The following is a 24,609-nucleotide window of genomic DNA, read 5'->3' as shown; positions in this document are numbered from 1 at the left end:
CTTTTTTTTAGGGGAGAAGGGAAATGACAAGGAAGAAGAGAGGGGAAGCAAAAGGGGAAAGAGCCTCTAACTTTATGGGAAAATATCTTAGGAAAAAAAATAAAATTAAATTAACTGATTCAAAAGGAAAATTCAAAATAGAGTGAAATCACATTCTACATAAATTCACGTTCCTTACTGCTTTCAGGAAAGGCCAGTTTAACCAGGTATGACTGGGTGAAAATTTCAGTAAACTATTTTTTAAAAACATCCAAACCTGCAAGGAAATGGGGGGTGAGGTCAGAGAGAAGCAGGGACTCCCCCGCCTTTCGCTACAACCTCTGGGAAGGGCGATCACGTTCCTGTACGTTGCTTTCCCAAACTTCATTCTAAGGCTTAAATCTAAGATCAGCTGAAAATTAATCAGAGCGAATTAAAACAGAGCAGGGTCGACATAGCACGGGTTTGCAATTGTGGAGTTAAATTTAAGTCCAGATCTAGCTGGGGGTTTTTTGTACCAGAAGTTTACAATTAGTTTAAATTATTTTCAGTATGCTGAAAATAACTACAATTATAGTGGTTCAGAGGAGAAAACTACTTTAAAAATACCTAATTAATTATAGTATATTCTGTTACATTATATTAATTACATTAAATACACTTTAAATCTAATTAATTTATTTAACAAAGCTATTTTCTTTCTACATAAAATTTATGTTAAATTTAATCAAGGAAAAAAAATTAGGAGCTTCTGAAGTTTTCCTTCAGCAAGAAACGTGAATGTTGGGTTTTTACACGTGCAGGCAGAACTGCCCTGGGAAGTGCTGGAATTTAGATTCCCTGAGTGCAGGGAGAACAGACCTCTGAGAATAAATCTGTTACGAGCTCAAGAGACGCTCAAGAGACGTAGCCATTGGCTTTCAGAGCTAAGATGAGCCATCAGCGAGAAGACCATCCCTATTTAACTATCTCAATAAACTACACCCAAACTTTTCCATGCGACAGCAGTTGTTCTTTTTGGCTTCAGATACACACGCAGAGATTTTTTCCCCTTGGCACACACACACTCAGCTTCATTTTACCCACAGCTCAGCCTTCCTTGCCTAAGAGAATAGAATTTTATCAGATTTAGGTTTCTGAATAATGAAAGCAAGAATGACACCTTCAGTTGACGACGTAGAAATGTCTGAATTTTTGCAAGCAGGAGATGTAAGAAGTGTGGGAACTGCGGTCCCTGCACCCTCTACCTCCACTACAATGCCGCAGAGAAAATGCAGCTCAGATGTGGACTTATCTTTATTACTCTCTGAAACATAAAATAAATGCTGTAAGTAGCTTAATAAAACTATTTGCACTGGATTGGTCATTTGGCACAATTCATCTGGAATTTCACATCATATCCCTTTACAGAAGTTAATTCTGGACAGCATTTTGCACTTTCTAGATGAACTCCATCTTAACCGTATCTAATTTTTATGTTCCATAGCAGAGTTGAGGTTGTCCAAGCAGGTCCAATATGTTTCAACTTTATTCCGATTACTATAAAGTCTCTAGAAATACGCCTAAAATTGTCTTGACAACTTAAATAAAAGCAGATCTGTACGGGGTCTGTAATTGTACTGTGCTACATGATTTAAAGGGGCTAATAGTGAGCACACACTGAGCAGCTGGGAAGGGAAAGGCTGCGTGTGCTTGGAAAGAGGAGGGAGAGCAGAAGGAAAGGTTAATAAAGCAAAATATTTTTTCTCTTGCTGAAAATTAAGCTTCCGATTTACCTATATAATTGTGTTACTATACGCCGACAAGGCAACATCTATGATATAGCTATTTCTTTTTCGTCAGGCTATAATACTTCTTAATATTTTTTACGTGTTTCATGATGACTCTTTATTTTGCAGTTTTGCATCTCTTTCTCGGTTACTTCCAGACACACAATGTAAATGTTCCATTAAATGTGGAACTGCTTTATTTAAGGAACTAATCAAAACGATGGTCTCACCTAAAAGCTTAGTGTCAAAGGCAACACTTCAAAACCCTCAAAATAATGTTTATGCCACTTTTACAGACAGTGGTTTCAACTGGTTAATATAACTCAAAAAATAAGAATAATGGCCAGTGCTCTCTAAAAAAAAATAATCAGATTACTTTTAACAGAAGCTTTTAATGGAATTAAGTTTAAAAGAAGCAAGCAGCTAAACTTGGTATGACTAGAGATTATTTTTTATTTAAAATATAAAAGAAATTGAAAGACCATGGAAAAAAGGCTTAGGGAAACTTCAAATCTAGCATCTTTGTGCACTTTTTCTTTCAAGGAGGTAAAGTCGGGTTTGTGGTTGAGATGCTCAGTGGATCCTATAGCTCTATAGTATCATCACACCATGGCTTGGAACCGAAGCTTTTTACTGGTCTAACAACGATAAGGGCTGTATAGGATTCGCATGAACGATGAGAGCCCTAAAGGCAGAGCCCCGAGCCCCCGGGGGCTGCCAGGCACCCTGCTAACCGGGAACTCACAGGTATTTTTATGGGTAACAAATACCGCAGTCACTAGGAAAAATTCTTACAAACAAAGGAGATGGAAATTTTGATGTAGTAATTTACGTAACAACCCTCCTTAAGATTCCGGATAAAAATATCAAGGTTATACTTTTAATTATATTCTCGGGGGTCTCAAAAAAAAATAAATCTCAACCAACCTCTCACTTTTATCTTGACATAATGAAAAGCGATGAAACAGGCTGTTAACCGAGCTAAGTGCCACCGGGTCACCAACTAAAAGATCTTTCTATTTTGCTTCTTTTCTTTTCTTTTTTTTTCAGGAGAGAAAACAGTTTACAAAACAGAAAAAGACTTGTTCAATGAAACAATCAGCTTTAGTTACAAGTGCAAAAGTCAGCCATGTGTACTAATTCTCAGTAATTATGATGCAAAGCGAACTCCTTGGGGACTTAAAAAGTCAAGGCCTGGCAATGGTTGGGCAAACAGCGGGAGCGGAGCTGCTCAGGTGATACTGACCCCTTCAAAGCCCTTTGTGTTAAAACAACCCAAACCATCCAAGCATCTGCTCCGTCCTCCCCTTTCTTAGGAACTGAAGTGATACTGGGCTCACGGGGCTGGTATTTAAACCCCTGGAATCCCGCAGCATCCCGGCACACGGCTCTCGCACAGGCGATGAATACCCGCCAAGGAAACGGGAGCACAGGAGGAGGAAAAATTCAACATCTGTGTTTGAAACACAACCATAGCCGAGAATTAGATGTGGAGAGCAGAAAGGTGAGAGGGCAGGTGGCTTTTATAAAATACATCTTAGTTGCCTGCCCCTTTTCAGACACTAACACGTCGTGCCCTCCTGCCTTCTCGCCTCCCACGTAAGCGATTAGCACATTGTGAAAGGAGGTACAAATCCAAGAGTGAATATTTCCAATGCAGTGTCCTTACTGCCTCCCCAGTGAAATCGCAGGTTCCACATTGGCTTAAACAGGGGCAAAAAGTTAGGCAAAATTCAACGCTGAAAGCTACAGGAAAAACCCTGTCTCTGGCATCTCCTATTTTATGCATATATTTACACCAGGAGAGAAAAATTCTCCCCCCCCAAAAAACCCAGGCACCACTCGTAAGGAGAGTCTCTGTTGCTAGTCTGAATTGGGTTTAAAATTACCAAAAAAAACCCCCCAAAGACCACCTGCAGAAAAGACAAGTCGCAACCTCTCTACCTGGCACTAGACCCTGCCCTGAAGTGGAGAACTCCAGTTAAAAGAAAACTCAGGGCATTCTGCCACCACACGTCTCCTGCTACAGCTTTATGCAGCATCTCGCTGTTAACAGTTATTTTATTTCAAATACCCCATAGGACAAGCCAACATTTGCAGCACGTTTAAAATACGTCTCAAGCCACCTATCTCTTAAAGCAGATCCTTCCGTTTCCCAAGGAACGACTGGCAAGAAGCTCGCTGCAGCGCTCTCGTGAATGACAGCTCTCTGCAAAGAGTGCTTTTTGTGCTGCATTAAAAAATTCACATCAGTCTGTAAAAAATAAAAACTCTAGATCAAATGACATTTTAAATGAAATTTTTGCTGAATTCTCTATGGCTGCTACATTCATAAGACGTTTTATTAGTGTAAGGGGCAAATACTTTTTACTCTACGAGCACTTTATTGCATTTTTCCTTCATTTACAGCATGCTTTTTATCTAGGGCTTTAGAGACCCACATTCTTCTCTTCCCCCCCAGCCCCGTCCTTTTTTTTTTTTCCCTCCCCTGATTGCTCCTAAAGTTTCAGAACAAGGGGATCCTACCTGGCAGTCTGCACCAGGTCAGTGATCAAACAGAAGGAGCAGGGAGACGGCAGCCAAACCCTGCCCCATCTCCTGAGAATTACGGCAAGGCGGGGGCTTCTCAGCGCTCCCCGGGGGCCCCCATAATCCGGGGGTGCTCTCCACGAGCGCACACGGCACAAATCTCTGCACCCGCTCGGGTTAACGCACAAGGATTATGTTTTTTAAGTCGCTGCTCACCCTGGTTTTCGACAGAGGGAGAAGCTGCATGAAAACGTGACCTCACCTGTCTCATGAGAGCAGAAACAAAGATGGATTGAACATACAGCGGCGTGGCTCTGCCCCGCTGATCAAAGCCCGTTTAAATAAACACCGTTCTTTATCTGTAAAGTGCACTGGTCTTTGAACAGCTATTCATTTTACCTAAAGTATTTACATTTGCTTGAACAAAATCAATACAGCAGATAAAGTAAGCTGTAATACGAACAGGCAGAACCAGACCAAACCGTGAAGCGTTATCATTTACCCAGTTGTTCATTAAGATACTACTTCGTGCAAGCAAAACACTCTTCAAAATTCAGTGGGCTTTAAATACAGCCTACATTGAGGAATGCGTTATGTACCGAGTTAGCAGTACCCAGCCCACGTCTGCTGCGAACTCAAAGAAGCATGAGTAGTTTTTGCCATTTCAAAAAGCCAGTATCACTGCAAAAAAAAGTGAAAATTAGTGGGCGCAATCACACATCAGGAAAGAAGTGACGTGGCAGAGTGGGTGCCACAAAGTAGTATCTAATTATTAACTCCTGGAAAGGTTAGCATGAATCCTCTTCAGGCCACGAGCTACAGCCAACGTGAATAAAGGCACATTCTTTATTAAAGGGAACAAACTCCAAGCCGTGAGAATTAAAGAGCGCGGCTGAAAGGCGGGATGCAGAGAAACATTTACCCTCTCACCAAGAGCGGCTGGTTATCTAGGAAAGAACTGAGCTGCTCTAGTGGCCTCTGCTCAGGACCCGGATCTGCGGTTAAACACAAGCCTTAGTCCCCGCGCTGCGTCTCGCACGCCGCGCTTCGCCTGTCTCGCGCGGAGGAGATGGAAGTAAAGATACTTACGCAGCCACCAGCAAGGATTTCGGCTGCCAGCGGGACGGAGCCGTCTTTACTCATAAACTTGTCTCGCACAAAATCATTAACCTGAAAAAAACCAAACGTTTTATGGGAGCTGAGGAATTAAAAGGTTGGGGAAAACACTCGTCTGCTGCAAATTCTGCACAACCGGAAGCGCAAATACATCCGCGAAGCTGCCGAACCACCGGATAGCACACAAATCTTAGATTTTATATGAAATATTGTAAAACTGACTATGTTTTCCTTTCTAACAGAGATTTGCAGCATAATTCAAATATTTATTATTGAAAGAAAGACATCAATCACTAATTAAATAGTAAAATCATTGTCTGAAAATTAATGATAAAATCACGTAAGATTTTGGAAATGCTAGCTACAGTTACAAATTAGATATAATTTCAAATTAATATCAGAATGTTCAAGAATAAGTTTTAACACAATAGTAATTCAGTTAATAGCATTAAATACCTTTCTCTTCCTAAAACGCTTCGGTGAATACTAACCTATCAGTGAATACCAATACCTTACCATTGGGTTATAATAAGAAATACGTCGGTGCCTTAAAACAATTCAAGAAATAACAAAATCACAGAAGCAAAACATTCAGGGAAAAAAAATGCAAGCAAACAAGTTCCTTTCTCACCAACACTTCACTTCATGCTCATATTATCTCCCGATGTGCTAGAACTAAACGTGCAGGAACCACGTGGAGACGCAAAACCAAAAGCCCTCCAAGGCCAATAAATAATTCTTTATTTTTGCTAAGAAGTGAAACCAAAGGTCTGGGCTATTTACAAACAAGTGGATGAGCTGAGCAAGTTGAATAATCTTGTTACGTGTTTTGAAGTGAGTCCAGAAATAAGTTTTCCATAAGATTTTTCAAATGTACACACATATATATATATTTATGCATGTGACTTGTATGTCACTTGTAATGCGTTGTGCTTTTGTAATTTAAGGCGTATCAAGCAAAACTGATGGAATACACTCTACTGTGTTGCTGACACATTAAGGATGAAAATCCTCAACATGCTAATTGGAATTAGATGGACTTTACAATGTGGAGAAATGTGAAAACAACCCATTTGCACACTTACGGTGAGTTTTATGGCCTTCTCTGGTGCTACTCCCAACAGCTGCGGTAGGAGACCTGGAACGTGGAAATGGAGAAGTCAATGCATCGAGGAACTCTGCATTAACTAAACAAATCAACAACTGTATGTAGAGATCACCACCTAGAAACGGGCAATTTTTACAGCAATTTTGTGTTATTACATTTAATGAGAGTACTTAAACATTCCATTTTGAGAACAAACTTTGTGCTACCACTTCAAGTCAGAGGAGCTGCCTTTACATATTTGTTACTTTAGCTTTTCTAAGCCCGTGAAATTAGCTCACTTTACCCTTAAACTCTAATACAGATTTGCCAACAATGTTTCAGCACCCTGTCCTACACTAACATTCATTTTCTGCATCATCACACAAAAATTAAGACTTTCTAATGAATTTTGTGAGATACACCATGTGTGCATTCCAAAAATTAAGAGTGCGGTACCTTTTTGGGGCAAAACCAACGGCATTAGATGGCAGGACCCGAGGGGATAGGGATGAAAATAATGCAAAACATTCAAACACGCTCTTATTAATTAAGGAAAAGACATCGGGGAATAGCACCATTTGGCTTGCGACAGCAGAAGGGCCAGCCCTATTTATATACTAATGCCTTTAAAAGTTGTACTTGTATTCGCATTTTTGTTGATTTCAAGTAACAAACAATAGTAATTAACTGCATATACTCACCTAACATCTACCCAAGACTTATGTTCATACGGCTGAATATTCAAACCAAAGCCTACAGTAACGCTAAGTTCACACAGAGTTGCTCAAAAAAAGAGATTCTGCAGAATAAGTTAAATTTCAAAATTTGAATTTCTGTGAGAGTTTTAGTTTCACAGGTGACTTGAATCCGGCCCTCAATGAAAAACTATTAAGACAGTCAGAATTACGTAATTAAATATGGAATTTTCTGCAGCACTGAAGAAAACACAAATATATACAGTGAATGAGATTTGTACTGTTTTAGCCTTGTACAGATGAAATTCTCTTTGTAAGTGCTGTGATATTAATCTAAATAAACACTTTTCTACAGGTTACGTGTGGTTTTGTACAGATGTTACGGCTAATGAATTTGTATCTTCCGAGATTAAAAAGGTGTTCCGTTTACTTTACAAACACAGTACCCGATCTAATCCGGTAGAACTAGAGCAAGTCTGGAAACAGATACATAATTCCCAACAGAATCTGGAGATCATAAATTTTAAAATCATATATACATACGTATGATTTTAAAATCATATATTACGACTATGCTATACATGTAGCATGGCTTTCAAGTTATATCATATCAAATAAATTACAGAAAAAGACATTCTAAAATATTAAGATAGAGAATTCTAAAAAATATTCCATCTGGAGATCTGGATGAACCTTCCGTTTTGGAAGCCACATAAACAGGACAAAGCAAATTCATTTTCACTGCCCTGACCTAAAGATGGCCTTTTTACCATTTTTTATTTTTCCAGCTCCTAAGGCTTTGCATTTGTAAAAGGAACTTGTAAAATCTCCGGAAAAACATGTTTATCTTGGCACAAGTTCCTTTTTTTCCCATCTAGTCCGTTCCTTTGGCACTCAAATCTGAACGGGACTGTTATGACTCAAACCTTGCCATAAAACTTCAGTCTAGAAGAGAAAGATGAACCCGAATAGGTAGCAGTTACAAAAAAACCTCAACCCCTCACCACTAAAAAAAACCAAAAAAATCCAATTAAACAACTAAAAACCCAGAGCGTTTTTCTCTTTCTCTACTTCACACATGGTTTTATAGGATGAAAGTTTTTGTAAGTTTAATTATAGATAATGCTATGTCTACTGCAAGACAGCACACAGGATTCTAAAAAAGGTAGCATTAATTTTAATACATTTAAAGCATTTTATAGCCTTGCCAGATACCAGCTGGGTCTGCTGTCTCCAGCATCTTAAGAAGGTAGCGGGACTCTTCGTTTGCTCTCATGCCTACACAATAAAGCTCTCTGTGAATGGTACCTGGGCATTCTATACATTACAACTATCAAAACTAAATCATCTTTTCTTTCTCCACCACCTTTCACCACGGAGGTGGTAGAGTCTCCATCTGTGGCGACATTCAAAACCCGCCTGGACATGTTCCTGTGCAACCTGCTCTGGGTGGGCCTGCTTTGGCAGGGGGTTGGACGAGATGATCTCCAGAGGTCCTTCCAACCCCATGTGATTCTGTGATTCTCCTTTTGGTGGGAGCCCTGAAACATTGTCGAAAGATTTCTGACCGTGATGAAGATGGACATCTGACAGAGAGGTGGTAACAGTATGCTGCCACGTTTTAATACTACATGATTCACACAATAAATTGGACAATTAATCACCAGTTGCCAGTCTCTTGGAGATTTTGTTCTTTGACAAACTTTGGGGTAGGAACAGGCTTGTACATCCATTCTCCAAAAATGGTACTTCATTGCATTCTTCTGGAGGGAAGCTCCTGCCGTGGCCTTGTTGTACCATTAGCATGGGAGTCCCCCACTAATAATGAACGTGGGTGATTAAAATCAGACTAGGAGGCAGCTGGAGTTACTGCAGGGCTAGAGGCACCATTGGAATAAATGAAACAAATAAGTTCCTTAAGAGTTAACGATCACAGATAACGGAGTCCCCCGCAGCATCTCCTGTCTTTCTCAGCCTCTCGGAGAAGCGGCACTAACAGCATCGCTACAGAACGTTTCTATCAGCTACGTTTTATCTCTGGTACTTAAATTTCCCATGGAATTTCTATCAAGTGTAGGTGAAATAATCTCTACTACACACACCGCTTAAGACCGTGAAGCATTCCCTCACTCATTAGGTGGACTTCTGATTAAAAAGGTATTAAGAAACATAGGTGGCCTCATCAGCTGGAAGAGACGACAAATCCCAGCTTCCAAAATTTTCCTGTATTTACATATGTTTAAATACTTGTAAGTTTCTGAATACGTATTTCAGGTATAAATGTAGACAGAACAGTAATTTATAGGTATAGCAGATGAGTGTTCTTTTCAGCCATGCTGAGAAACAGACATGAAAAACTTATCTCAGGTGTGAAGTCTTTAAAAAAAATATTAATCTAACAACACAGCATTCAAATAATGCATCTCACAAACATTCTACAGAGTTTTATATCATGTTTGGGTTTGGTTTTTTTTAAATCAAAGTATCTTCTCAGTGGAAACACTGATTATTCTTAGAATCGAATTCACACTAAACAAAATTTAGTGCTCTCTTTATATCCACAAGATGGTGTAATTTATCCTTATCTGAGATGGTGGTTTAGAACATGGTGGTTTTGCCTTTTTCAAGTTTGAAATAAAATAACGACACAAAAAAGAAAAATCGGTTTGCTTCCCTGGATTGAAATACGTGCTTTGCATTAAAAATATCATCTGAAATGGCTGAGTTGAGAGCAGGGTTTATCATTCCTCCTTGCGACACGGCGTAACACAGAGACCACTGCTCCAAATGTTTCTACTATAATTTTTTTACAAGGTTTTTGCATCGCTATTCAGCTAAGCAGGAGAGCTCTGCCACTGCTCCCTCCTCCAGCATGGGAAAAACCCCCCTTTTACTGAACTGGGAACCTACCACGGTGTGAGAAAGAAAACCAGTTACCAGCCAGCAGCAAAAAGTAATGTACTCTGCAGTCTGTCCTACCTGGTGTAGTATTTAAGACCAGAACAAAATGATTCCTAAATATATAAACTGTAACTTTACTGCATTAGATAGGGTGAGTATACTAATCTAGAAAATGTTCCTTTCACGTCTGTTTGCCCTCTCAAGCTTAACAGGAAACCTTCATTCTGCGCTCAGTTGCTCAACTTTCTCCAACATCATCTCCTTAGAAACAGCCCGAATTTACAGAACTCCACAGAGGAAGCTCCACATTTTTAAGGAGTTTTCTCTATTTGACTCTTTTAAAAAGAGAAGTTAAATCAGGGTGCCCTTTTAGTAGAGAATCCGTAGAAACACGGGTCTCAATTTGCCTCTGAAATTATGGTGTTCTTTGCCATCACACAATTTCTACCATATAATCCAGAAATGAGATTATTGCCCTGGGTTTAGAGGTTCAGCTCCACCAAACTGTCCGAGATTTCACTCTTCAGTACACCTTGGAAGATGGAAAAGTAGTAAAGGGGATGGGGAACAGAGAGACAAGCTACACTGATGAAGGTTCCTAAAGCTCCCCAAATTTGCACTCCACAAACACGACAAGCAAATGGAGTTAAGAATACGCAGTTATGTCATTTCTGAGGTTTGTTTTTCCAGGTGAAAAAATCACGCTTTAGAGTTTCAGTGAGACAGAAGCAGGTAATAATGGAATTCTGCACATTTATTCTTCCAGGATCCTGGAAGAAGGAGACATACATTTGCAGGGAAGACGATTTGTTCTTTAGCCAATAACTGGGACTTTTTACGATTCTGATTGCTATAAATCCTGACAAAACAGAAACCATGTCAATAGCCTTTATTAAATTACTAGGCCTACTCAAAAAACTGCCTTAACCTCCATCAATAATAACAGAGCCTTCCCATCTCCAATTCTGCTGAAATAACAAAAACAGTCTGTATTTTGCAGAGGAGCTATTTAGCCAACATCCAGTAACTCAGGTCATACGTTACAGAGTGCACGTGTATCACACCACTTAATTTTAAAGGTGTTTCACACCTTGTCTTATAAACTGTTCAGGTTTTTTCCAGGTGCGTAAAGCTTTGCCAGATCATAACAATATTATACTGAAATCCTCCACTCTTCATTCCTGACTCAACTGCTTCTGGCAATGACCTAACTTCCTAACAAACAGGAGAAAATATTCTTGGTACTATGGACTGCTAAGGAAATGAAAACTTGACCAACAGTACATTTTTGTCGTAGGAAATTGCCGTTGTTGCCCTATTGCAGATGAGGAAAGAAAGGACAGTGAAGTCGCACAGAAATGGCCTCATCACAATGAGGTATTAGTTATCAAGAAGTCTGCAAATCCTTCATCTATAACAGAATAGAAGCAAAAGCACAAATGAGGAAAAATTTAAGTCTTAACAAAATAGGCTTAAAAATCCAGGGTTCCTGAACTCTTATTACTATCTTATCATTAGTATATACCACATTTTAAACTTACCTCTGTAAAGCCCAAAGAAACCTTCATAACGTAGCACTTTCTTGAAGCAATCAAAGCTGTTTTTATACATAAGTTCTCCCACAAAAGACCCCGTAGAGCGCTGGTTCTGCATTCGAGTTTTCACCAGGTCGATTGGGTAGACTGCAGTGGCACCAACAGCTGCAAAGAAAAACCAAACGGTAAGAAAACATGATTTTGCACTTGTGGTGTTTGACCACAACTGTCATCCTCCACATTTACATCTCAAATACCAGTTGTATCTTTTTTTTCTCCATGATATGTTCTGGATACAACAAGGTATCTCCCACGGTTTTAACCAAAAGCACTGCCTGGCCCTACCTCGTTATGGCTCATAAATCCCCAAACTCTTGTAGATCAGATGAGCCCTTCCTCTTCCATCTTAGTCATCCCATCCCTTAGACAAAGCTCCAAGGGCAAGACTGAGAACCCATCCACGCTGAAGGCAGAAGAGGAAGGAGGGCAGAAGAAAAGAAAAAAAACCCCAAAGAGTGAAGAATAATATTCTTGTGCTCAGCCCATGACTAACCTCCAGCAACGGAGCCCAGGGCAAACCTGTACGCTGACTCTGCAATCTGGATGAGAACAGGTCGGGACACATCGCCTGGAGCTTTCTGTCAAGGCAGGATTTAAAACAAAAGGGAAGACAAGACAAATAATCAGAATATGGTATTTCATGAGAGAACATCTCATGATATCAGTACAGAGAAACCCAGAGAAAATCCCCCAATACACTGAGGGTTTTGTTTTCAATTATTATTTCTTTTCCACTGATTTCTAAGTGCCATATAATGTAGCCTCTTCAGACTGGAATAGCAAAGAAAAGAAATACCAATACTACAACAAAATTATACAACTCCAAAATCAATGGCCCAAATGTGCAGAGGAGGGCACACATATTGCATCTTAAGTCATTAATTTTCCACAGCTAAAAGCGACTCCAGTTTGGAATTTCCCTCTACTGTGGCCAAGCGCAGGTATATCTACTACCTGTCAGGCTCTCAAAACAAGAGTGCAAGCACTGTTCATGCAGATTAGCTGAAGAAAAGTAAGGTTTCATAAAGCACCCCCCACAATTTCATTTTGCTCACAGACTGTGAGTGCCAGATTTCAAAATATATTTCAGATTTATTCAGATGCTCCAGATTTAAAATTGCTATTTAATGAAAGAGAAGAATTAAGAAAACAGCAGTTCAGCAGGGGTGTGAAGTCTTCCATACTCACTAACAATTTTTGAAATACTTTTTTTTTTTCAAGATACTACAAGTAAAAGGACAAAATAAAAATATGGATATATTTTTTCCTGAAAATGTGTTTAGGTTTTAGCTAATATTCCAATGTAGCTGGAATAGGCCAGAAAATAAATTGAAGGTATCAACGTAGCTGCAAATCTTCTGTCTCAACAGCAAGTAGCTGACATTAAAAGGAATTGGGGAGAAAAATGAAAAGGTAGGACACGTATGCAGAAGAAATGGTAAGCAGACTCACATGTCCTCATTATGCCTCTTAAAATGGCATAAATCATACAAGCGAAGTCAGTGGCCCCAAAGCAAAAACTGAAGAAGCTGCTACTTTCACCACTGCATTTTTGGCTACGTTTTACTGCCACCTATTGTAACTCCCATTCTGTAATATTCACCCCAACCCAAAGGCTTTTAACTCCTTTAGGAGTCTTCTAGGAATAGATGGTGGAGCTTTTGGGAGCCAACTCCTTTGAATTCTTCCCAGCACAGTCAACATTTAGTCACTGCGCAAACAAACAGAAAACCACCGCCCCAGATAGCGTCCTGGAGAGGTGGTGGGGGTGTTCACACCTCGGGGAGGGAGGGCAAGAAGAAAGAGAAAGAGAAGCCAAAGAGACGTGTCTGTACAGACACACACACACACACAGAGGCCTGGCTGATGGCCTGGGAGTCCTAAAAATGTAGCCTGCATCAACCCATTGTGGTCAAACTGGCGTCTCCGCACAGACTCAGAGCAGGGGAAAAAAAAAAAAAACCCAACCAAAAAAACCCTTAGTTTCACAAGACACAAAGTTAAGGCTGCCTTAATATAGAGACAGAGAAACAAGAGGGTTAGTTTAAAATCTATCTGTTTAAAAACTTGTGTCAATGAAAATATGATACGCTAAAATAATATCAAAACTAAAACATCAACAGGTTTGACATTTAAGGAACACTCCTATTTCTTTTTGCCTCAAATACAACACGAGTTCATTTGCTGTTACACCATGGAAAGTCAATAACCTTCAGGTTTTGGAAATGTAGAGAATATTAATGCTTTTACTGAAACCCTGATGGCAGACTAAACACAATCTCTCCTATTTTGATATTCAGCAGAGCAGAAGGCAAAGCAGAGAACACTCTCAAGCCAGAAATGTGTGTTCAGAACAAGGGCTGATGCCGAATTTACCATCCGTATTGGAAAGGGGAAGTCTTCTTTCCTCATTGAAAAGAACAGAGAGCAACAGAATCACAAAACATAAACACCTAAATTAGGTATACACCTAATATTTACTGAATGGCTGGATGACACTCATATATATTTTATCTTTCCAAAGTAAATCACATTTAACCTGTCAAAATGCAGCCCGAAAGGGGCACAGAGAAGACATGACACGGGTTAAAAATAAATTCTAACAAGGTCTTCCTCACAGATATTACAGAACACAGAAGGAGGCTGGCTCTCTATTTACCTGGCACTGGACACAGATAGTAGCATCATCTGGCTTCTGTTCTTACCTGCCTCTGTGCCTCAGCCAGGTTGTAGGGCAGCGTCCCCTCCTCCAGAGGAGCGATTCTCTCAATATCAGCCAACGTCATGCGCCTGGGGAAATTAATTCAGCCTAGTATTTCCTCACAGATGGGGTTTCACATCACGAGAAGTTACCTGCACGTGACCACGACACTACACTCTCCCGTTCCCCACCACCACCTCCCACCCCTGCAGAGAAGGAAAGAGGAGGATGGAGGAGAATTCCCCACTTACCCCCGTGGCTCATAGAGATCTGCCAACTGGAACAAGATGTCAACCTCCATGGGTGTAACCTGACCAAATTTCTGAGCTGCCAGAACAAACTCCTCTGCAACAGAATAAAAACACAGAAGAGAAAAACGAATCAAACCAGAAGAAGTCATCCAGAGCACCCCAGAGCTGCTTTACACTTTAATATAAAGTAGAAGATGCTGTGTGGGGGCAGAAGAAGAAGAATAAAAGTGACCCGCCACAAAAGGGTTCCTGCCACTACATAAATGTATGGTTTTAAATGTATATCCTTCATGCAAGTAAGTTCAACTCTCTGGTCTTAAAGCTTAGCGCTATCAGCAGGATTTAGGATATTTGACATACGGTATCAATCAGTTGCGGGGCAGAGGGAAAAAAATAAAATAAAAGGCAAACAGAAAAAAAACCCCAGGAGTCGAGAGATGTGGAACTTTTCATGCATAGTCCCAGTAGGCCACATTAATGAAACTCTGGCGTTGCACAGGGAATTCTCTATAAAAGTGGTTAGATAGAGCAGATAACATCTTGTTCCAAGCTTGTAGATCAGCTTACTGTGCCGCCAATACAAGTTTATGGAATTCTTCAACTACCCTTGAAGGTCACTTTAATGGGCTGCCAATTTGGCAGGAGTCCTAGGAAGTTTTTTAAACTTTTAAATATCTTTACATAGTTTCCTTCCCCTGCCCCCAGTTTACTAGGACCTTTTTTTCCTGATTGAAACAAAATGAAAAACCTGGAGGGTGGACTCCAACGGGAGGGTACAAAAGTGAGCGGCGTCCCAAGGAACGCTAACGAGGCACTGATTTTCAATCCCATTGATTTAAAAGCAGAGAGATGAGGTCTTCCCCTCCATCCCCCTCCCCCAAACCAAATGCCCAAGGAAACTTCCAGACTGCAAACATTTCTACCAACCCTTAGTGACTTCCACATCTTTTCTGTTTCCAGCCAGAGTACTGTAGATCTTTCTAATGAGCTCCATGTTGTTAAGGAGAGAATTAAATCCATTAAAATAGGAAAAGCTGACCTGATGGGAAGTGGTACCTCCAGCAGCCTAGAGTAGAGACAGTAAAAGAAGAAAAGAGAAAGGAGCCTGTTACATGACTAAGAAAAAAATCTTGAAATAAAGCTTTTCAAATGATCTTATTTTACAAGAGCAACAGTAGCACAGGGTTGCTTTTTCAAAAAAACAAAACAAAACAAAAAACCTGCAAAATAAAGAAAACTATGAAAGATTCTTATGTTACTGAAACTAATCATGACCAGAATGTAAAACTCTCCCCACCCTACAAACCTAAACAAATACATATGCAGGATTAGAACAACATAACCAGTAGTAATTTACAAAGTTCAAGTTTCAGTACTGCTTCAGTTGGAAATGTTTCATAAGTTGGCTTATTTCTAGTAATGAGGAAATCTACTTCTACACGTCAAGTATATTACTATACAGAAAGTTTCAACAAAATCAAAACATATTCTGAAAAAGGTCAACTGAAACATTTAAATTCACAGACATTTCAAGTCGTGGAAATCCAGCAATAAGCTCTCGGGCTTATATCAGGCATTCAAAGAAAACGGGAACAAGAAGGTTTGAACAGTTATTCATTCTCAACTAAGAACAGAGGCTAAACCTCTATTTTAAAGCGGTGTTGGGTCTGCGCACAGAAAAATGACTGGATGAATTCCCTATTTAAAATATAAGATAGGTGATCCAGCAAATTCCTGATAACAATGCATAAGCTTGATAAAATTTGATTGACCTTGAGGAAGAATCAAAAATCTTATGTTTTATGAGAAAGTACATCTCCCAGAAAAGCTGATAACAAGACTGGGGAGAGAACTGAGGAAGAAAATATCAGATCTCCCTGTCAGTCCCCAAGGCTTCTGGCTACACTTTTTGCTGTGGGCTCCTTCTAATATCCTGTCACTGGGTTGCAGTTCCCACCACTTGCAGCTCCCATCCCCTTGTCCTATGGCTCCACTCCCCTCCCCGATCAAGGGTCCCTCCCCGTCTCTCCTGGAGCCCCTTTAGGGACTGGAAGGGGCTCTAAGGTCTCCCCGGAGCCTTCTCTTCTCCAGGCTGAACCCCCCCAACTCTCTCAGCCCGTCCTCACAGCAGAGGGGCTCCAGCCCTCCCAGCATCTCTGTGGCCTCCTCTGGCCCCGCTCCAACAGGTCCATGTCCTTCTGATGTTGGTGGCCCCAGAGCCAGAGGCAGCACTCGGGGGGGAGGTCTCCCCAGAGCGGAGCAGAGGGGCAGAATCCCCCCCCTCACCCTGGTGGCCACACTGCTGGGGGTGCAGCCCAGGGTGCAGGGGGCTTTCTGAGCTGCCAGAGCACGTTGCTGGCTCATGTTGAGCTTCTCATCCACCAACACCCCCAAGTGCTTCTCCTTAGGGCTGCTCTCAATCCCTTCTCCACCCAGCCTGTATTTGTGCTTGGGATTGCCCAGACCCACATGCAGGACCTTGCACTTGGCCTTGTGCAAGGCCAAATCCTTATTTACACAGCCAGTCCTTTGGGGATGATTTCCTAAGGGGGACGCAAGGGCATTTTGACATATTTGACACAGACTACACTATGACGGAATGACTGGAAATCCTCAGGCAAACTCTATCTGTGTAGGCCATTGCTAAGGTCCATCTACCTGCTTTTCTTTTGTCTAACAAGACCAAGAACATTGTGGACACATATTCTGCAATAAGGGTTAACTTTCATATGTGTAGATAATAAATGCTAAACTTAAAACCACCCATCCATAAGCTGGACTGCGTGCCACATGTAGTGGTCAAGATACATAAGAAAGGAATCCCAGGTCTGTATCCTGACTCCTTCCCAGTTGGGATACCAGGACTACTCACAGCTACGAGACATTCTTCTACAAACGGTGTCAGCATGTGTGGCCGAATAGTGACCATAATGTCCCTGAAGTCCATGGCTGTGACTCTTCCAGCCTGCGCATTGTCTCTCTGCACAAAAGCTTGTTTTGCATGTTCTAACTGTATCTCCTGAAAACACAGAGGGGGAAAAATAATGTTAGTTCAAATTCATCACCTTAATAGTTAGATTTCAAATAATGCAATCGTACAAGATATCTCATACTTAACAAAACGCGATTACATGTAATCAGATTTTAATTGGATATTGTATGCACAACTTTAAGCCTGTTCTATCGGTGGCACATATGGACTCTGTCACCGAGCTCAAAATTTGGGACAACCATCATGATTTCTCTGCTGTCTGGACATTGGGTCGCACAATTCATTGAACTGAGAAAGGAAGGACACGTATCAACACACCAGTGCGGGTGATCTCCTACTCGTGAACATTAAAGTGTTCCACGATGTGCATTCTCCAGTTTATCTCCTGTGTCACAGCAGGTCAAAATACTTCCTGTGAAAGCGTTTGCTACTCCTTGAGCGAGGACAATGCCATCATCAGAGATCTCCACGCAGACACCCACTAATCTTGAAAGCATTCCCTCAAAAAGCATCCTCATTTAAAACATCAAGTTATTTGTCTACAAAAGCCACCAGCAGTTTAACTTAGGACTCCTTGTATCAGGACTGATTAAAGACCAGCTCTCAATATTTCCGCAGCAGTAACAGAGATCACTCACAAGCGTTATCTGATGCAACCACCTGATAATCTCATTTTGTGATTCAAATGTACCCCTGAGAGAAGAGGGGAGGAAAAAAAGGCATTTAATCTCTCAAAATTGTATCTTTTCCTATTGTGACCTTCATCCTTTTCTTCATAAATTACTCTTAGACTACTTTCTTATTATTTTATTTTTCATTTCAAAGGAACAACCCAGCACAGACAGGAACCTGGTAATACAGAGGAACTTTTTGTTCAGCTCAACGGTTTTGCCAAAACCAGAACCACATTTTGGTGATGCAGTTAGACTTTCCCATTGAGATTTCTTTGCTGAATAGAGGAAAACAAATCATCGCCACGTCCTCCCTTTAAATTCCAAGGCTTATAAAAACTTCTTCACTGGCAATACAGTGCTTAGTCTGAATACACACTCATAATGAGTTACTCCAAAAATTGAATCAGAGCAAAAGTACGTCACAGCAATACTATGAAAGTCTTGCAGTGGACCGTGACACCATCCTATTATTTCCATCTATTTGCAAATATGCCTTAAAGTCATATTAAGCTAAGACTCGGGCTAGTCAAAGATCACCAGCAGGATGTCTTCTTGGTGAATGCGATCTCCTGTAAGTTGCAGGAACAGCAGCAGCGTTCAGGGGAATGGAGAGAGAAGGGTGAAAGAAAAATTCAGCTGGCGTAGGATCAGACCTGCCGGAGATCCTGACCTCTCCAACTTTAGTCCTAATTTCTAATTAAAACACCTAACCTGTGAGGTACGATGAAAACCTCCTGATATATTAGGCGAAGAAGGAAAAAGAGGGGCAGGGGGAAGGATGGATCAGTGTTCCAAGGCTGCGTTTCACTTATAGAATTATTCAGAAATTTCTGCTTTCGATGAGAAACGCTTGTGGGGGTTAGAATTCAAAGTGTTACAATTTCAGTTCTGTCCCGTTTCCTGCCCATCCCAGCCCTCCGCAGGGAGGTGTTACGATTCAGCAGTAATGTTCACTCCGGCTGGATGCAGCCACGTAAGCTCTTGCTTCACTCCAATTGTGACTAGAATCTCAACAGAAATTTGGAAGCAAGCAATTTTGGGAGGTTTATGGTGGGAGGAGCACAAGAAAACAGAAAAAATTCATCAGCTGAGGCAGGCAGCTACAGGGGGGGCAGAGAGCTCTGAGGGAGAGGTAGGTATAATCACTCCTGTATTCCCAAATACTCACCACCTGGCAGGGGGAAACATATGAATAAATGAACAAAAATGTTTGTCATTAAGTGGCAGCGTCACCAAAGGAAAAAATAAATGTAATTTAGCAGAAGGCTTACATGGGAAACTGTGAATGTTGCTTTCAAATCCTTCCCTCGTTCAATTTGTTTTAACCACTGAAACCGCTGGCGCTGTTGTGCTGGCAGAATCCAGCGCTAAAATGCTGTAAAAAACCTGGGCACCACTTGCAGAAGCCCAGTCTGTCACCATCTGTGTGTCCCCACCAGCGGGTCTGGAGGTGCAGGTACCATCAGGGGGAACTTGGCTGACCCAGAAGCAAAGCGGGGCCCACGTTCCAGAGATGCAGGTTGAGAACGTGTTTCTCCTCATCACCCAGCTAATTGCAAAAAGGCTGTTAGTACTACAATTAATACAAGCCGTAACACCCCATCCTCTCCTTGCTAATGTGATTCCTTTCAATCTTCTTGCTACACGTGGAACCCACCAGACAGAAGAACTGGTCAAACACATGGTGAAGGATGCGGTGGTGCCACGTGCCCATGCTCTCGATAGCCAGGGAAGAATGAATCAACTGAAAAACTCTGCATAGGATGATGTCTGTATTCTGGAGCTCCCTATTGGCACCTCCTCCTTAGTTCACAGAATCACACAATGATATGGGATTGAAAGGGACCTCTGGAGATCATCCAGTCCAACCCCCTTGCCAAAGCAGGTCCACCCAGAGCAGGTCCCACAGGAACGTGTCCAGGTGGGGTTTGAATGTCTCCAGAGAAGGAGACTCCACACTCTCTCCGGGGAGCCTCTTCCAGGGCTCTGCCACCCTCACAGGAAAAAAGTTCCTCCTCATGTTTAGATGGAACTTCCCATGTTCCAGTTTGTGCCTGTTCCCTCTTGTCCTGTCCCTGGGCACCACTGAAAAAAGACTGGCCCCATCCTCCTGACACCCACCCGTTAAGTATTTATAGGTGTTGATCAGATCCCCCCTCAGTCTTCTCTTCTCCAGACTCAAAAGACCCAAGTCCCTCAGCCTTTCCTCATCAGAGAGATGCTCCAGGCCCCTCATCATCTTTGTAGTCCTCTGCTGTACCCTCTCCAGCAGTTCCCTGTCCTTCTTGAACTGGGGAGCCCAGAACTGGACCCAGTGCTCCAGATGGGGCCTCACCAGGGCAGAGCAGAGGGGGAGGATGAAAAAAGCACAGGGACCTTCAGGCAAAGACATTCCCAAACCACAACCAAGGCGGTGACGTGGCACACAAGGACATGCAGCCCATTACTCAAAACTACATTTCACCCAGAAAAAAAACAGAGCGATATCACTTCTCTAATCACTATATATGCATACCAACGTAATAAACTCTATTTAAAGTGTTTAACTCCAAAAGGCTATCTATTCCCTCGGTCTCCAGGCTGAAAGCTGAGCCATCTCACAGCCTTTCAAAAGTGGCTCAGCAGCTACCAGCAATTTATGAGGGAAATCTTTACGAGATGTTCATAACATCACCTATGCTGTCTATGTGCAGCTAGCATAAAAAATACCACATTAAAGCAAAGTGCTAGTGTTCAGAGATGCTATCTGATTTGCAATAATTTTTAGTGTTCCATCTACTTCAGTCCATCATTGTTTACCGAGACAGATTAAAGTTCACAGAAATACAATCCTCTCTGCTTTGCAACACAAATTACACATCCTACAGAACCTTCTCCGACTAGACTTTCTGTAAACTTAAGATTTACTCAGAAAGCAAGCTCTCCCTTGGCGCTGGAAGTCCAGAATTCCCCCAGGTAGCATAAGACTATGTGAAAAATTAATTTGCACATCGTGGCAGACACGCTGGCAGCAGAATTTTCATGAACTTATTTCCTATCTAGAAATTTTACCCCAGCATTCACTTACAGCTCATTAAAAGCTTCTTTAGTTCCCACTTCGATAGAAATTTATGTTTGGGTTCCATCCCAATGGATCTCCAAGTCATCAGATACAGCACAACCCTTTCCACTGGAGGAGATCCTGGGGCTCAATTAAACAGCACAACTTCATCAACTAATACGCTGGGCACAAATAAATTCCCAGGCAACGTGGAAATGGATTTACCAGGCCCACATTTAAGCATATGTTAAAATTCATCCCGCAGAATAGATTTTACACACCAAGAAAGGGACCAGTGTTGCTCTTCATGAAGCAGACTCGCCACTTAAGCGATGATGGAACTTGGCCATATGCAAACAGATCTCGATGTGACGGATATTTAGCAGAGCTATATCCCCCAAGATATAATTTTAAGCTCACAGAACAAGCAGCAGGGTACAACAACAAACCCTGAGCTCTGGGTTAACAAACACATTGTTAACTGTATTACAGCCACACAGTTTGGAGGCTCTACTTTTGGGCACCTCTGTTACTGTAGACAAAAAAAAAAAAAGTGCTGGCAGGATATAAATTTTCAGAATCCCATATAAAACTCTTCTTATTGAAAGCCAGAAGAGATCCATCTTGTGCACGGCTAAAATATACCAATGTTATTTTCCACATGCCTTCAGCTTTGCCAGAAGTGGTGATGAGCCCAACTGCTGTGACAGATGATGAATATGTAACAACTTTACGTGGCATAACAGGACCCAATGTGAATGAATTTGAATCCAGCTGGATTATTTCATTAAAAGTTGCAAATCGCATTGTACTTACAAAGCAGAACCTGACGCGCCTTACAGACCCATCTGGGCCACGTTAAATGCAATGTAAAGACCATTCACGCATCAGGAATGTGCAGGAAGGTAGTTTGGTCTCCACTGTGGTCTCCCGCTGTCTGAGGTCCAAGGTCTAGACGTCAGACCAAGAAGACTGACTCCAAAGCAAAGCTCGAGTCCCAAAGGTTACAGACCTTCAAGGAAGATTTCTGTCTCTGTGAAAAGAGTCTTCAATTTGTGCTGAGACTCATTCCCGTGCCCAGACTTCAGTATCTATCATACACCGCTGCAAGGCAAGAATCAGCAAGGGAACTTATGTGTTTCGAAGATTTACAGTTCTAGAAAGATGTACCCAATTGCTGTGACTGACGGAGCATCCTGACAGACTGTACCGACAACGGGCAACTTCAGCAGAGCCTGAGGACAGTTAATTTATTGGAAAGTCCTTGCTGCCTGCACCAATGCCGAGAGCATCTTTATTAGCAGCCTCAGAACTTCTCCAGAATGCATCTCACCTCTCTAGAGGACACCCAGAATCGTCATCTTTGTCCTCCATCACTCTTCCTCCCTCTTTCTGTTCTATATGGAGGTGTCCCTGCACCACCAAACCCAAATACAATTCTCCCAAGAATACGATCACATCCAAGAAAAATGTTTTTAGGCAAGGAAAGAGAAACACCCCTCCAGGGGACGAGAAACCTTGGTCATTAGGATTCCTCCCCAAAGTTGGAAAATCCTGCCTCAGCTCTTGCTTTTCCTAATTCAAAGAAAAAACACGGAAGAACCCAAAAACACAAAGAAAGAACTCAAATCTTCCACATACCCAGCCACGAGGTTATGGGCTCTTTAGGCCTGTGGCTCTAACCTCCCTCACCACTCCCCTTCCCTCCCTCCCCTTTTTTTTTTTTGGCAAAAAAAGTGTCCTATTTTCATTCTAGGTTTTATTCATGTTTTCCTCAGATCTCTAGATGCACTAGGCAACCAGGACTGGTGCTCTGTTAAGACTGTGATTTTAATCCACCAAAATCAGGATACGTGAACACCAGAACATGTGGCCAGAGACATTTTTCCCTAATTGCTGTGGTTACTGACACTAATCAAGTGACACGTTTGCTTTTTCATCCAAAAGAGGTTCTAGTTCCGCTATTCAGTCACAAAACTGGTCTATGTCTTAGCTACTCAGGAGTTACAACAGTCAATACAAAACCCAAGGGAATACAATTTAATCATGTGATACCTGACGTCCTCTTCATACAAAGTTAATTAGGCTCTGTTCTACAAAGTCAATTTGAAACATTTGTCTCAATAGCATTATCTTAATTATTCCTCATCAAAATGATACCACCTCCTACTGTGAACTAACAGACTTGTGTAAACAAGAAAAAAAGAAACCGCGCAGTCTTGAAGCAGTTCCCATTTTAAAACTCTCTAGTGTAAATACAGGCATTAAGGATTCAGAAGGAATACAAATAAGAAACTCACGTGTTTTACCACTTCAAGGATCACTTTTCCTACTGAAGACTATTTGTAACAGTGCTGCTGAAATACAGACAACCTGTTTATTTCGTTTATTAGCGCAATATTTTGTCTTCTGTAACAAAATACCCTAAAGTGTGAATAGCCAAAGAGTCCTTACAAAAGAGAGATTGTATTTTATTCTCTGTACATCACATCTCCCTGAGATACTCTTGTCAAACTGTATCGTATCAGACCCACCAGTAAAAACTGGGTGAACTCCGCGTACGTGAGGTGTCTTTTTCTATCCTTTCCAAAGTGCAGCTGCACGAACTCTGAATTCCAGTTAAACGGAATGTGCTGATGAATTGTGGTCTGGCCAAAAACTTGCTTGGCATCCTCTAGGAAGAAAAGAAAAATGTTCATTTAAATAATAAAATTAAATAACAATAGATACAAGCATATATTTATATGAGTAAATAAATATATTTTCTAACAGGAAAGCAATACTGTTTATACAAATTAGTAATATATTGTAAAGCAAACCTGATTTTTTTGTTTACCAAAATCAAAACAAATGAAGTTTGGAACACCCTCACAAACACAATCTCTGAATAATCTCTTTATTTGTGAAGTTTTACACTCACAGCATTTGATTAGAAGAGACTCAACTAGATATTTCAAAGTCAAGCAAGAAAAGATTAAAATTAAAAGACAAATTTTTAAAAAAATGACTAAAGCTAAGCAATTTTCAACATAAGCTTTTCACACTGCTAACAATCAAAGTTTTGTGTCACTTATAATTCAGGCTTTTGTATTATTCCCAGAGTTCTCCACGTTCAAACAAACCAACTACAAAAAATATCAGTATTTTAAGATCCACTTTTCTGGAGCTCCCTTACAGGGGCAGTGATGCACAGGGACGGGCACGGGGGGGACACGGTGGGCAGGAACACAAACTGGGCACCACCTCCAGCCCCAGACCTCTGCCACAAGGAGGGGGTTGG

General features: G+C 41.2%; 1 protein-coding gene across 1 annotated transcript in view; it reads right to left on the bottom strand.

The window, feature by feature from the left end:
* Positions 1–24,609, bottom strand: part of SLC25A13 (solute carrier family 25 member 13) — a 99,019-nt gene that overhangs the window by 26,624 nt on the left and 47,786 nt on the right. The window contains exons 5-13 of the mRNA XM_074150208.1: positions 23,864–24,003; positions 17,496–17,642; positions 15,551–15,689; positions 14,624–14,717; positions 14,377–14,461; positions 12,165–12,249; positions 11,618–11,776; positions 6,479–6,531; positions 5,367–5,447 (exon numbers count right to left, since the gene is read on the bottom strand). Coding sequence (XP_074006309.1) covers positions 5,367–5,447; positions 6,479–6,531; positions 11,618–11,776; positions 12,165–12,249; positions 14,377–14,461; positions 14,624–14,717; positions 15,551–15,689; positions 17,496–17,642; positions 23,864–24,003 — 983 coding nt within the window. The remainder of the gene's footprint in view (positions 1–5,366; positions 5,448–6,478; positions 6,532–11,617; positions 11,777–12,164; positions 12,250–14,376; positions 14,462–14,623; positions 14,718–15,550; positions 15,690–17,495; positions 17,643–23,863; positions 24,004–24,609) is intronic.

Source organism: Numenius arquata, chromosome 7 (assembly GCF_964106895.1).
Source record: "Numenius arquata chromosome 7, bNumArq3.hap1.1, whole genome shotgun sequence".
Classification (NCBI taxonomy): Eukaryota; Metazoa; Chordata; class Aves; order Charadriiformes; family Scolopacidae; genus Numenius; species Numenius arquata.
The sequence above is the reverse complement of the archived record's forward strand: the minus strand, read 5'-3'. Positions and strand labels throughout refer to the sequence as shown.